The following is a 15024-nucleotide window of genomic DNA, read 5'->3' on the forward strand; positions in this document are numbered from 1 at the left end:
GTGCGAGTTTTGCAAACCATTTTGCAAATTTATATAGCAACTTTATTATCGACTTGCTTGTACTCAAATTTGCCTACTTTCATTATCTTTTACTAACAAACAACCCAAACTTTTCACCAAGTTTGTCATTGTAGACTTTCAAAGTGTTACTATAATTATGTAGTTAGATTCTAGGCTACATCTAACAAAAAATAAATCATCTTAAGTGCTTTGTTTTTTAAATATATATTCACAGGTTAAGGTAAACACATGACTTGTAGTAACTTGGAATAATCACAACAACTCGTTTTTTTTTTACTACTCAAAATTGCTTAAACAATGCATATTCCAAGAGAGTTAAACACGAGGAACTATACCAAGCCTCAAGGTATGATTTTTGCTATATATTCATGTAGTGATTGTTCTATTTCTCATCTTTTTTTTTTGACTTTCATTTTTTAATTACTGCACTAGTAGCAATGTTCCCTCTATGTATACTTTACTTATTAGATGATGGTTTATTTTTGTTTTCTTAGAAAATATTCTTATGCCTCCCAACACTCTTATATGACCTACTTACTAAATCGTCTACTGGCATGGATTGAAACACCAAAACCTCTAGATTTGCTACTTTGCTGATCATTCTAAGTATGTACATCTTACTAGCTCATTTTTAGTTTGATCACCAACAAGCAGGATAATTTGTGATAAGCTTCAACATTACCACTATAAGTCCTCTTTTACTATCAGTTTTTCGTTTACAAAGTCATTAAAAAAATTGAGGTGATACGAAACTAGCAACATTCTATAAGATTTTAGGATAGCTTCTTTGTTTGTTATATAGTCAAATATCCAGACTAACATGTAACTTATAGTCTTAAGTCCCTTCATCATGCTAAATCTCTTGCACAAGACCATGCCAAACTCCTAAATGCATCTACTACTTGTATTGGAAGAGAAGAATAGAGGTGCACATACTATACTTACATGGCTTGCTTATCAATTTGACCACTAGCTATTTCCTTAGAGAACATCCAGGTATGTAATTTCTTGATGCCTATTGATAATGTACATCTAACAAGAGCATATAGATTATCTACGTCATGTCAACTCTTATACGATAATCCTTGAGTTTAATATAAAAGTGCTACTTTCTTTACTTTCGTGTAAGTTACTCTCTTTGCAGATATACCTAAGAGGCTACACTCAAGCGATTTTGCAACAAGGTAGAATACCCCCATGAGAGTTTTAGAAGACATGGATCTTTTAATTACTTGAATTATTTTATGAGCTATGAAATCAACCAATTATAACATCGTGGCTTATGCTTTGCACTGAATGGATTTTTTTACCGAGGTGATCTATCATTAAGCTATACAACTACGCACATGAGCTAAGGTACCTTGGTATAATGGACTAAGTACTTTGCTACTCAAACATACTCCAATTTGGCATCAAATAGGTAGTAAATGTTATGTTCTTTATGCCTTGCTTAGTCCATTGGTCAGGAACACACAAATTCACCGATCTAGGCAGTGTGTAAAAGCTCATCTTGGTGTATATTTTTTGATTTAATAACCAAATAACAATGCAGTACCACCGATTAAGGTAGTAATAGTATATATTTGCCAATTTAGGCAGCACACCAACAAACACCAGACTCACTAGTTTAAACCGTATCAGTGTAGATTTATCGGTTTAGGTAGCACAAGTGTAGATTGGCCGATTTAGGAAGCACATCTCATTGGTGTCAATTTGCCGATTTAGACAACATCGATTACAAAATCGTGTTGTAGTGGCTGGCCACCACTGCCCCAAATGCAATTTTGTTACCTGGGTATATGATTGAAGTGATTTAGATTGATATAGAGTTGGATTTGGATTGGTTTATGATCATATGTTAATAATGTTTATTCAATTAAAATTGCAATTAATGAAATTTGATTATTAAACGATGATTGTGACCAACGATATCCTGATACTCTAATCAGGATATGACATATATTGCATATTCTCGTGGTATGGGACACTTGATGATAGGCATAAGCGAATTTGTTTGTTTAAGTTGATAATTTTTTCTTTTGATGCATGATATTTTTAACACCACGTAATTTTAATTAACCATTGTTTTGACATCTATGATTTACGAATTCTTCATTTAGCAAATGAGGGCAATTGCTTTCATAACAGAGAGGTATGTAATGAAAAATAAAATAAAATAAAATATAAATAAATAAATAAATAAATATATTGCAAGTGATAGGTGGAAAATGAGGGCAAAAGGCTACCAAATTTATGATACTGTATAATTAAAGAGCTCATTATTAGATGTGGTCACTTTATGTTGAGGTGGACAGTTTGTAACCACTTTGAGCATGTTCAAGAAATCTATAAGTAAATACGTGCAAGAGGAAAATGCTCACTCTTGCACGTGGGGAGATTGCACCCAATGCTGTGTGTCCTTCTTCTCTTTGTTCACCTCTCCTCTCTATGCCTATGCAACAGTCCGCTCTAGGAGGTGCACTTGCACATACACTCATGCTCTATCTCCTTGTTTATCTCTCTCGGATTAGTCTCGCTCTAGATCATGTGTGTATATGCATTGCCAATTATGCAGATCTATTGATTTATTGCTTGTAGAATATTGTTTTATGTATTTTGCACGCATGCCCGCTTACGTTTGTAGCAATAAATGCGCCTTTCTGCTTGGTGACCTTGCCCAATTACCCCAGTTTGTAATCATGCACAAGAATTGTGTTACACATGCCTTATCTAAAGCTCTGTCCATTGGCTACACACAACTTTCTATAGTATGCCATGCTTTGTAAGACATGTCACAAAACCTTGAGTTGTTTAATTTCTCGATCATCGTTTGTAAAAGGAAATCAGCCTCACATGAGATCGTCGTACCTTGGGGACATGTATTATAGATGAAGCGCATTATACATGACTACAAACAATTGCACTACAATAACTTATACTCATAGATCATATGTCCAACACTACAACACCCTCTCCTTAAATAAGTTGTATAGTCAAAGTTGATTTGGAAAGATTTAACTTATGCTCTTTTGCTCATAAGGTCGTAGCCTAGTTGGTCTGAGTGTTTGCATGGGTGAGTAAAGACCTAGTTTGATTCCCTACTAAGGAGAGACTTTGGCCGTTCATGTACTATATCATGTGCATTAAGTGAGGTTCACACTGCGTGGAACTTCTTGTTCTACACATGTGCGTTGCAGATGTGGAAAAATCCCATTGGCACTACAAACGATGGATCACGTTTGGACCTATCAGAAGAACGTGCTTCCCACCCACCCCCCTGATCGAAATATCAGTTGGTCCAAAAGTTTTTCAACATGGAACGTGACTGTGCATTGAGCACCAACCCCGCAACGTCACAACCAATGCTCTATCCAGGAACTCACTCCATATTTGTTGCTACAACGTTTGTAGCTTTTCTTATTAATTCCTAATACCAACAATGTGAATGAGATTCCATGGAAAAGGGAATGTAAGATTTTGCTAGGTTGTGCAGTTTGAATGCACCCTCAGTGCAATACTTTGCTATGAGCATGAATGATTGAGCAAGGATATCTCTTTTCAATATAGGTATGGGAAAGGAGTAATAATCATCTCAAGACTCGCCCATTTCGAGATAAAGGAGAAGTGTGCAACCTCATAGATCCCAAACATGAGCCTGCACAAGAAGTTTTGGACAAATTCTCACAATATTTCACACATTGTGATCCCCGGCCCCCAATCGTACCTAGCTAGGTATGCGGTGCCCCTCGAGCAGAAGCTCATGATGTTATGCATTGTATGGAAAACACTCAGAAAGACTCCATTTTCCTACATGAGAAAATTTCTAAATCTTGTGTCAATGTGTTCCCAATGTTGAAAACGCGGAGCATCGGATGCATTTGACAGGTCTTTCCAAAGTTGTTTTCGCCCTCTTGAAATGGGCTTAAAACGGCCAAAACGGCTGTCAAAAGTCGATTCCAAACTGGTTCAGCATTCGCATCTGGAAACTTGGAAAGAGAGAGCCGATCGCCCGCTCTTCTCCCTGGCGCTTGCCGCTGCTCAATCGAGAGAGCCCATCCGCTGATGAGTTCTCATCTGTCCGCCCAATTGCGACCGGCAGCAGCCCCTTGCTGGTGATGATGGTGGGCGACTCCAGGTTCAAGCCGAGGCTGCTGCTTGTGGTGGCGGCAGCCCTCTGGGTTGGCATCGTCGGCCTCCTTGGCCTTCACAATTCCTTTCCCACAGGCTGCATCATGACCTACATGTACCCCACCTACATCCCCCTCCCCCCTACTCCCAACACATCAGCCTCCAAATATGGGCTTTTCTTGTACCATGAAGGTTGGAAGAAGATTGACTACCACCTTAAGCTCCTTCAGCTCTCTGGCGTCCCTGTGCTCTTCATTCCAGGCAATGGTGGCAGCTTCAAACAGGCAGGTCTTTGCGTTTTGTATGTATGGATAAATCAGTAGTGCTGATGGATATGTTTTTGGTTGATTTGTCATTTTGATTGCTCTTGGATCCTTTTATTTACTTCCATTTACTAGCATACTCCTGCTCTGCAACAATGGAAATTTTTATGTTGTCCAAGGATGGTATCCTATCTCTTAATTATATCAAAACGTTCAGAGTGCCATCACAAACGAGTGACGTTCTTCAGCTTTCTAAAAACTCGATGACTTTGGTTGCTAGTGCAGATCTACTCTATATAGACCTTGTTTCTACCGTGCAGGTTAGAGCACACTTGAAGATTGCCAACAAACGCAAGTGATTATAAGAAAGTATGAGTCATTGCAAATGAGACACTTTCAATTCTTCATATCTTTAACAAAGTGGTGGAGAGTCAAAGTCGTAGCCACCCTGATCTCATAATCTCAGCTGAAGGGTGATATTCAGTTTCATTTCATGTCTGCATTTGTATCACAAGGAGCACTCCCATCTTTGCGGCATGTAAACTCTCTTGGGCATTCAGTAAAGAAATCCTGCCAAGGGTGCTTGACTTGAGGGTCAACACTCTTTGAAGAGGAACTCTCTCAGTTTCGTCTCGTCTACAAAGCTTTTTCTTCCTGTTCAGTTTCAAATACAAGATTGAATCATCGGACCGGCGTGTGGTTAGGATGGTGTTAAGAGCGTAGCTGTTTGCTTTTCTAGCCGAGCAAAAAAGTTCTACTTGTAGGTGAAGCTATGGAGCGAGGAATATGCAAGGTTTCTTGTCAATGAGTTACAGGTTCTGCTTTTGAAGCATCCTTGAGGCAACTTACTCCATATGTAGAATTTCAACAGTTTTTGAACTATATATGCTTCCCAAGGTATGCAACCACCTAATCTTCTTGTTGATAGTTAGAGAGCTTTGAGACATCATCCGAGGAATTCGGCAACTATTCCTTTGGCAGATGGCCGTGGGGCCTCTACTTGCTCCATTGATGCCCCCGTTGCTGCCACCCCTTCCACCAGTGCAATAGCAATCGTAATTGTGTGTACCTCGGGTCTATCCATGGGACATGTCGGATCTATGCTGGACCACCCTTGGTCATTTGTATGAGCAGCTTGTTATCAGCATGGAGAGCCTCTCCCAGCTCTCTCTCTCTCTCTCTCTCATTCTCAGATGTCATGTCTTTTTCTACTCAGTGATCTCTCTTCTCCACAGGTGCCTTGTTCTTGTATGTGGACTTAGAAGAAGCGTGCTGTTTTTCGTTGGTTTTTCTCTAGTTTGGGGCAGATTTGGGTTTGTGGAAGCCTTGGATCCTCGTGTACGACTTCCCCGTCCTTTGCCCTTGATAACCTCGACCCCTCTTCACAGAGGGGAACCCAATGGATGCTACAGGATGTGTAGCATTATTGGATTGCTTTGGTTATCTTTGATGGAGTCATGTTGCGGTGCCTTCTCACAATGGGAGCAAGCATGGGTTGTTCGAGAGGGGGAGCTATTCATTTCCAGCTCCTTCAGAGAGAAGTATTTGGACAACAGTAGGATCTTTTTCAATACTTTTGGAGCAGGTTTTTATCGCTGTGTTTTCTTCGAGGAGATGGATTGGCAGATTTGGTGTGCCTTTTGCAAATGCACGTCTTTTTTTGAATTGTCTACGGAGCTACCTATCCAATGGGTAGCAGGTTGATCATTCAGTTGCACTTTTGTGCGAGATTGTGGATTATGGATCACAGAGGGGGATCTTTCTCCTTCTTGAAGCAGAGGATGTTCTTTGATTTTCTCTTTCATCCAAGGATGGCAGTTACAATTCCGACTTCACTCTTGTTCATATGGTATGCAACAGATCAGGTGCATGTTCCAGTGCATGCATTGAAGTTGTCTTTGACAGGCAAAGGGGTTGTCACAAACTGCTACATGTCAAGCCACTGAAGACCCTAGCCAACCTGTAGATCCTGACAGAAGGGCTAAACCCTAGGAGAAGCAGAAGAAGAAGTCCTCACCAACTTACAGGTTCTTGGCAAGTGGCCCTATTATTAAAATGGGTTAGGATAAGAAACCCTAACCCCCAACCAACTTACAGAACTTTGGTCGAGGGGCCCAACTTAAAAGAGAGCAGGTCACACACACCCGCACTCAAATTGCGTAAAAGGTTGATGACGTGGAAACTGAACAGAATCCCGTTTTTTGTCCGTTTTTTGTGCTGGCTGCTGTCGACTTGGTAGCATTGTACAAACAGCCCTTGGGGCATGTACTTTTGGAGTGGAAGCTTTTAAAATTGCTGCTTTTCATGTAAACTGATTTTGGTAGACCAAGGGCCTTTATATATGTGCCAAGGGCTCATTGTCTGGTATCTTTATAGAGGAAGAGTAGAGTGAATCCCTCTGTGTTGTAACCTCTTGGAGCAATATAAAGAAATCAAAAGGGGTGCCACAATTTGTGGCTAGTGCAGCTGGGGGTGGAACTACGCCACTCCGTGTCTTGTGTGAAGTCTCTCTCTCAGCTTAGTTGTTTTGAAGTGCCTAAAAGTCTGTTCAGTCTTTTCTTTTCAGTTGGCACATGGTGCCGCCCCGTTACAGTGGTATCAGAGGTTCAATCGTTCGCATTCTGAAAGCATACTGGTCCTCCCAAGAGCAGACAAAGCAAGTGTGTCACAAGACAGGCACCACGTGCCAATAGAAAAGATCAGACTGAAACAGACTTTTAGCACTTCAATAACAACTGAATTAAGAGAGAGACGACACGCGACACAGAGTGGCGGAATTCCATCCCAGAGAGTATTGGCCCCAAACCTTGGTGCCCCTTTCGGTATTTCTTTATATTGCATCAACACAGTACAAGCCGGTACTCGAGACTCTGCACCTTCTCAGGAAGCATGCCAGAGAATGAGCCCTAGCCTCATATTTAAAGGCCCTTGGCCTAAAAAGCAATTATAGTGAAGAGCCTTCAAACTTAAAAGCATCTGGTCTAAAAGCAAAGCCAAAAAGCTGCCAGCGTAAATCACGGAAATCTGTACAGCTTGCCACGTCATCAGCCAGCACAATTTTCGAAAATCTCCCTATTGCCCTTAGGGTTAGGGTTTTTGCAGTTTTAGGGTTAGGGTTTCTAGAATTAGGGTTTGCAAGCTTTAGGGTTAGGGTTTCTAGAATTAGTGTTTCAATAGTTAGGGTTTTTGGCAGAAATTAGGGTTAGGGTTTTTGCTCTCGAATAGCCACGTCATCACTTTGTGACAATTTAGGCCCCTCGGCCACATTTGTAAGTTGGCTCCATTCCTTAGGCTTTGACACGTCAGCAGTTTGTTACAAAGTGTCACGAGAATATGACAACCAACCACTATATATATTTGTTGGTTTCTTTCCCTTGATTTTAATTTAAGTTTGTTACAAAGTGTCACGAGAATATGACAACCAACCACTATATATATTTGCTGGTTTCTTTCCCTTGATTTTTAATTTAATTTTTGGGACCCTCTTGTTAAAATCACAAATGCTCAGACATTGCATGGCCAGTGTGAAACGATCGACGACCGAGAGTTTCACGCATAGTTACCCGGAACAGGAAATCGGAACGCGGAACGGGGAATGGCAACCGGTATGAATGCCATTCCTTGTTACGAATACTCACGTCTGAAGCACGGAACGGGGATTTGGAACGGGAAGTTGGATTGGAAACAAGGAACGGAGACTTGAAAATTGCCATTCCTTGTAGCTATGGTTTCACGTGCAACTGGGAAGGGCAAGTCCCCACGAGATGGTTGGGCCAATCGGCACTAAAATCCGAGCAGTAAAAGGGTGTCCAGGCTCAGTTCAAAGTCATTTAGGCCCCTTGCTACACGTTATAAGTCGGTGGGTACTAGGAAATCAACTCAAAAGAGGCAAACTGGGCACATGGCAGTAGGAGAGCAACCTGCAAGCCTTTGCAAGAGTACATCGATCAATCAACTTAATGTAGATCTTTTCATAAAGTCATTCGGCAAAATAGTCAGCGTGTCTGTACCCCTAATATTTCATGGAGAAATTAGTGACTTCATTCCATCTCGGTAATTTGTGACTAAGGAGTGGAGTGGCTCCCGTCTTGGGCAGCATGCACTGCGCTAGGTTCAACCTGCTGATTCGACGTGCACTTAGATGCTAAAGCAAAAGCCTCAAGGTATAGCTCTAGTAATTGAGGAGAAGCTATTAAGTCCTTTTCCTCCATCCACTTTGCATCAAGAGGCGAATAGTTCGTGCTTTTGACCAAAAATCAATGGACCAGCTTACCCTTCACTTTCCTTTCCTTGTGCCCTAGGACTTGGTGGTCGTTGCTCTCGCTCCTTGTCCAATGACACATTTTTTTGAGTCTTTGGAACTCTGTGAATTATTATCAGTCGTTTCTGGATATTCTTTGTTTGGATACTTAGCCAGAATGTGCCCAACCTCTCCACAACCATAGCATTTACCCTCTTTAAAGTAGTCGACACACTGCTCTATTGTCAATCTCGGCCTTGTCGATTTCTTCTTGTGCTTCTTGCCCTTCATCTCCTTAGAAGAATCTTTTTCAGATGACTGGGACACTGGCGCGTTTGTTGCATAAAGTCAACTTAATCAAGGAGCTTGAGTGCATGGAGAAAGCGTTTGTATTATTTTCCATGAGCTTTTGAATGCTCTTGGACTTCTGTTTCAAACAGTATTGCTGGATCTCTTAAGATAATCCGCAACAATACCGTTCCATGTGCTCCAGAAAAGAGTTTTGGAAAGAACAAACTGCTATGTTAACCATACTCGAGAAAACAATTTCTTGAATTTCACCCACTTGGTCGGTGCTTTGCTATCTAGAGAAGAAGAGTCGATCACCATGTTTGAGCATTATCTTTTAGAAAAGATGCCATCTTGTGTACTTCAGAGGCTTTCAAGAAGTTGCCTCCAGAGAAAAGATGCCACCTTTCGTACTTTAGAGGCTTTCGAGAAGTTGCCTACAGAGAAAGCGGTGTCAAAGTGTTGTGTGAAAGAAAGAGCTCGATGGGAATCCTTGAAGTTTGAAAAGGTGTCAAACCTTACCGCTTGACCCCCATCCTCGAACTGTTTAGCCTTGTTCTTCTTCTTTTCCTGGTTTTCGTACCGAGTGGCTTGTAACACGTGATTCTTTTTCTGACCATAAATTGTATCAAAGGTGTGGGTATCACTGTATGGAACTGTCAAAGGTGGAAGAGGTTTCCTTCTTTGAGCTGCTTGCTTTTTGTGCTTTCTAGACTTTTTCTTTGATCAACTTTTTATGTTCCTTCTTCGCTTCTTCCGTCTCTTTCATCCTCAGTGGAACTAGAGGAAGAACTATCGGAACTATCAAAAGACAAAGAACTGGGATCGTCCTCAAAGCGAACATGCTTCTTTGATATGATAGCCTCCTCGAAAGAAGATTTCCCACCCAAATAGTTGGCATGATCTTCTGACTCGTTCCCCTTCCGAGAGTGCTTTTAGCTTTCATCAACAGGTCGATTTTCTGTTCAAGAGCTTCATTGAATTTTCTCGCGAGTATAGTTTCTGCTTTTTTGCATTCAGCTTTGCCTTGGTCTTCATTGTCGGCTTGATCGGAGTGTGGGCCGCCTTTTGCCATGTGCCCTAGACCTCATCAAGCGGATAATTCTTCAACTATTTCACGTAGTTCGGGTCTTTTGAGTATTTGATCAGGTGCTTGGCACAGGTGTCAAGCTGAAGCTGGCGCTTGTACTCGGCTCTGTCAAGATCCCCTACCGAAAACATGCCATTGTCCTCTCCCAATTCCTCGGAAGGAGGCTTGCTCTCGTTGGAATCTTTGTTGGTTCTCTCTATTTCTCCATTGGGAGTGGAGTGCTCTTCATTTCCCGCATGTTTGCTTTCCTCTGATGCGACTCTCCAGGTTCGGAACCGAACCGAACCATCACCGTGATGCAGAAGGGCAACCCAATCGTCCTCAAAGTTTAGTTGTCCGAACAAAACCTTGAATGATCTATCTAGTTGTTTTTATAGTTAGATACTTTTGAACTTTGTTTGAGAAAGTATTGTTTGAAACTTTGTTTGAAATTTGTTCGAAATGGATGGTATTTTTTTTAAACCTGTCTTGGTGACGATTTGAATTGTCTGACTCTGGTTTTAATACTAGTTTCAATGATTGGTGATTTTTTACTCCCGGTTGGAGTAGTGAGAAATTATGTTTGAGAATGCTTGTTCATATTGATGGCCCAGACCCTTGCGGTTATTTGCGGGGGGAGTATTGAATGATTGAAAAGTGTTGTTTTTACTCATGGCCCGAACCTAGATGGTTATTTACGGGGGGGGTATTAAGAAGTCTGAGCAGTCTTCACTCAGCACCTCCAAACGACACAGGCTGTGGTCTGGGGGGCGTTTGGTTGTAAAAGGCCTCTATATCTCATGGCTCGGACCTTTTTAGGTTATTTGCGGGAGGAGTGATGAGGGAGTCGTTGAACAGCTCATGGCCCGGACCGGGATGGTTATTTGTGAGGGGAGTGTTCATTGGTGACTTTATGTTTCTCTGTCTTATAACATGCATATGTGAGCATTTGTGTTGCATTGTGATGTGCCATCTGCTGAATGTTCTTGATTGGATGAGATTGCCTGGGTATGTAATTTTAGTGCATCAAAACACCCGTGGAAGATCAGTGTGGTGTGGGTGTGATGGCTAATTTTACTACGCCGGAATATCAAGAGTTCCGATCTGTACGAGAGGAGAAGCCAACTCCTTGATCAAAAGAGCCGAAAGGAGATGCCAACTCCTTAACCCCAAAAAAAAAGAGCAAATTGATTGTCCCTCGGAAATTTTTGAGCTAACTTGAGTTGTTTTGCAGATATGCTGGAATTGCGGACGATTACTTTCTTTGAAGGCGGGATATCACAAATTGCTGACGTGTCAAAGCTCTGAAGAATGGAGCCAACTTGCAGATCTCGGCCGAGGGGCCTAAACCCTAAGAAGAACAAGTAACAGAAGAAGAAGTCCTACCAACTTATGGGGACCCCGTCCGTCGATGGGGCCCTAGTGACATAAAGGAATTAAAATAAAGCAGGACCCACACACACACTTGCGCAAAAACAGATGACGTGGCAGTTGTACGGACGGTCCGCGTTTTGCGCTGACTGCTGATGTGGGAGTTGTACGGAATTCCGTGATCTACGATGGCAGCTTTTTGGCATTGCTTTTGGACCAGAAGCTTTTGAGTTTGGAGGCTTTTCATGTATACTGCTTTTCGTATGAGACCATGGGCTCATTCTCTGTCATGCTTCTAGGAGAAGGTGCGGAGTCTTGAGTATCGGCTTGACTGAGTTGATGCAATATAAAGAAATACCGAAAGGGGCGCCAAGGTTTGGGGCCAATACTCTCTGGGGTGGAATTCCGCCACTCTAGGTCGCGTGTGTTCAGTCTGTTCTTTTCTATTAGCACGTGGTGCCTGTATTGTGACAAAGTCCATCCCTATGCTTTCCCATGGCCTATCAGGGATCGACAATGGCTGCAACAATCCCGGTTGCTTTTTCTTGTCAAATTTGACTTTTTGGCGAACTAAGCATGATCTTACAAATGTGTCAACATCTTGACGCAAAGCTGGCCAATAGAAAAATGCCTCAACCCCTTTCACTGTCGCATCAATTCCACGATGCCCAGCATATTGTGGAGCATGATTTTCCATCAAAACTTTTGGCCGTAACTGTGCTGATCATAGATCCTCGCAAAATCTGAATCTTCAACATATCGTGTCTTCATTTCATCTAGTTCACAATGGTACAGAATTGACACTCTTGAAATTTGGGGCTTTTGGGACAACCCCGTATCCACCTCGTTCTTTTTCCCTTACACATGCACAATCTGAAAATGGAACATTGAGAGATGTTTGCCCATCGCACGTGTTTCTCAGACAACTTCATTTGTGTGAGAAAATATCGCAAGGTTTGATGGTTTGTTTGGACAACAAAATCAGCCCCTAGCAGATAGTGTTTCCAACTAGTGAGAGCATAAATTACTGCCAACAATTCTTTCTCATTAACTTGCAAGTTTCTTTCGGTCTTCAAAAGTATTCTGCTCTCATATGCGACTACTCGGCCATTCTGCATTAGAACTGCACCAAGGCTGTGGCCGTATGCATCACACTGAACCACAAAAGGTTTCGTAACATCTGGCAAAATGATTACCGGATTTGAAGTCAGCTTTTCTTTCAAGTGTTTGAAGGCAAAAATTCTCTTGGCTGTCCACTTGAAAGTAACTCCTTTCCCTTGCAGTGCATAGAGCGGAGAAGCAATCTCAACAAAATTTCGAATGAACCTCCTGTAGTAGGAACATAAGCCTAGAAAGCTTCGAATGTCATGTACGGACTTCAAGTCTGGCCATGACCTAATTGCTTCAACTTTGGCGGGATCCATGCGTACCCATCCTTGGAAACAATGTGCCCAAGGAAGTGAATCTCTTCCAAAAAGAATTCACTCTTCTTCTCATTAATGAGTAGCCTGTTCTTGCGCAACTCATTGAAAACTGCGGTCAAGTGATCCCTATGCTCCTCTTTAGACTTTGAGTAGACAATCATGTCATCAATAATTTCTATGTGGTCTAAAAATTCTGTCCATCATTCTATTAAACGTGGCATGTGCATTTGTGAGACCAAATGGCATGACAAGAAACTCATAGAGACCAAATGTTGTCCTGAACGCAGTCTTATGGACATCTTCTGGCCTAATGCGTATCTGGTGGTACCCACTCTTCAGGTCTATCCTTGTAAACAATGATGCTCCCTCAAGCCGATCAAGAATGTCAATGCCCAAGTATGGGGAACCTATTCTTGATGGTATTTTTATTCAAGGCCCGATACGATAGTCAATGCACATGCGCCATGAACCATCCTTCTTTTCCACTAGGAGTGTAGGCGAACAAAAAGGGGATTTACCGGGCTGAATCAGCCCCTTCTCTAAAAGCTCGTCGACTTGACTCATAATCTCTTTCTGTTGGGCTGCACTAACCCTGTACGATGGTCTATTCGGTGGACTAGAACCTGGCACAAGATCTATGGTATGATGTTTAGTCTCTCAGGAGGTAACTCCCTTGGCAAAGAGTCCAAAAAACAATCACTGAAACCACTCAAAAACGTCGACTTGTCTTTATCTAAGGTAGACAAAGTAGATACAACTTCAGGTACTTCTTTTGCAAAGATCAAGTACGCAGAAAGATGATTCTTTATTACAAATGAAATAGCAGAAGTAGAAACTGAACCCGGCCTGTTCAATCCGAAAAGGGCGGTAAACCTCAGACTAAAACCTTATTTGCTTTCACCCATTTAATTTGTCTCCCACTTTACCTGTAGTTTCAAGACACAACAAAGGGGAAAGGGATACAGGCTGCTAGACTGCACCTGTATGAGAAGACCGACACCAGATTGGCCCCTAACTTAGGCGCCCCTTTCGGTATTTCTTTATTGTTTAAAAGAGGGAATAAACGCTGTGGTTCCCTACAAGCTGCCCCGCACAAGCTTGGCTGAATTTCAACTGTTCCGGCCCGATTTCGGCAAGATAACTGTACTAGGACCCTTCACAGTCAGTATTCCAACGCATCGAATGACTTTCCCAACGCATACGGGCACTTTGCAAAACCTGGCGAGAATCTGCAGCACGCTGAATTCTCTGTTTTCAGCCCCGAAAATGCGCCAGATCACCTGTACAGCGGTCCCCTCGCGTCCTCGAATCTCTTGGGGGTATTAGGGTCCGTTTAGGGCCAAAACCCTAAACCTGCAAAAATACACAGCAGGCTGTAATTTACTGTTTCGGGCTCCGTTTCGCGTGCCGGTTGCATCCCTAGCAAGCCCTCGAGCTCTCGCACCTGTAGGGCTACTTGCCCTTTGAATCGGACGAGATTTCTGACGTGAAACCTCTCCGAATTCACCTGTACCTGCGGGGGATTAGCCGCTAGCTAATCCAGTACCTGTGCAAGAGGCTCTTGCCTCGGCAATCGCGCATGAACCCACACAACTGTACATTGGTCAATTGAAAAGCCCGCTAGAGGGGCATAACATACTGCCATAGAGGAGAGAGAGGGCAGTGCGTAGCGTGCAGGGCATCACTCCTGGCACCGCAGTGTACATAAGAGGGAAAGGAAGCACTCCATAGCTCTTAACCTGTGTGATAGAAGCTGCAAATGAGCCCTCCTCTCTTCAAATTCAGGGCCACTTCTTCCTTGAGGAGGCAAGTGCACAGAAATGTGCCACTTTGCGCATTTACAAGCATTTTCCCGTTTCGGGTTCGCCGCTTAAAAATCTCCCGACCGGTTGCCGAGTTGACTTCACGGCAGAGTAATAAAATGTTCCCCTTGTCATTCTGGAGGTAATGACGCGAACACATTTTCAGGTCCCAAAATAGCAGTTCCCTAAATTTTAGGAGATGCTGCCATTGTATCTTTCTAGGTCATCCGACCCTCTTTGTACACTGCAGCCACACCAAGAACTGAATGTAGCCTCTGTAGCAAAGGATTCCACTTTGGCTAGTCAATAACCCCACTTTGGCTAACCATAGTCCTTGTCCAACCTCAGTGCTCTCTTGCCCTCATGCATGGACTCCCTCTGAACAGTTCCACACTAGCTATGCAATGCAGGGCAGTTA

At 42.6% G+C, this 15024-nt stretch overlaps 1 protein-coding gene across 4 annotated transcripts in view; it reads left to right on the plus strand.

Moving 5' to 3' along the window:
- Window positions 1-3942: 3942 nt before the first annotated feature.
- LOC147461761 (phosphatidylinositol deacylase) overlaps window positions 3943-15024 on the plus strand; it is a 79630-nt gene continuing 68548 nt past the window's right edge. For 2 of the 4 annotated variants that reach the window (XM_086509217.1, XM_086509220.1), the window contains exon 1: window positions 3943-4433. In XM_086509217.1, the coding sequence (XP_086365343.1) occupies window positions 4137-4433 (297 nt within the window). In that variant the 5' untranslated portion in view covers window positions 3943-4136. The remainder of the gene's footprint in view (window positions 4434-15024) is intronic. The other 2 variants (XM_086509218.1, XM_086509221.1) reach the window with 2 other exon arrangements.

The sequence above is a fragment of the Adiantum capillus-veneris genome, chromosome 3 (assembly GCF_014529385.1).
Source record: "Adiantum capillus-veneris isolate H3 chromosome 3, ASM1452938v2, whole genome shotgun sequence".
Taxonomy (NCBI): Eukaryota; Viridiplantae; Streptophyta; class Polypodiopsida; order Polypodiales; family Pteridaceae; genus Adiantum; species Adiantum capillus-veneris.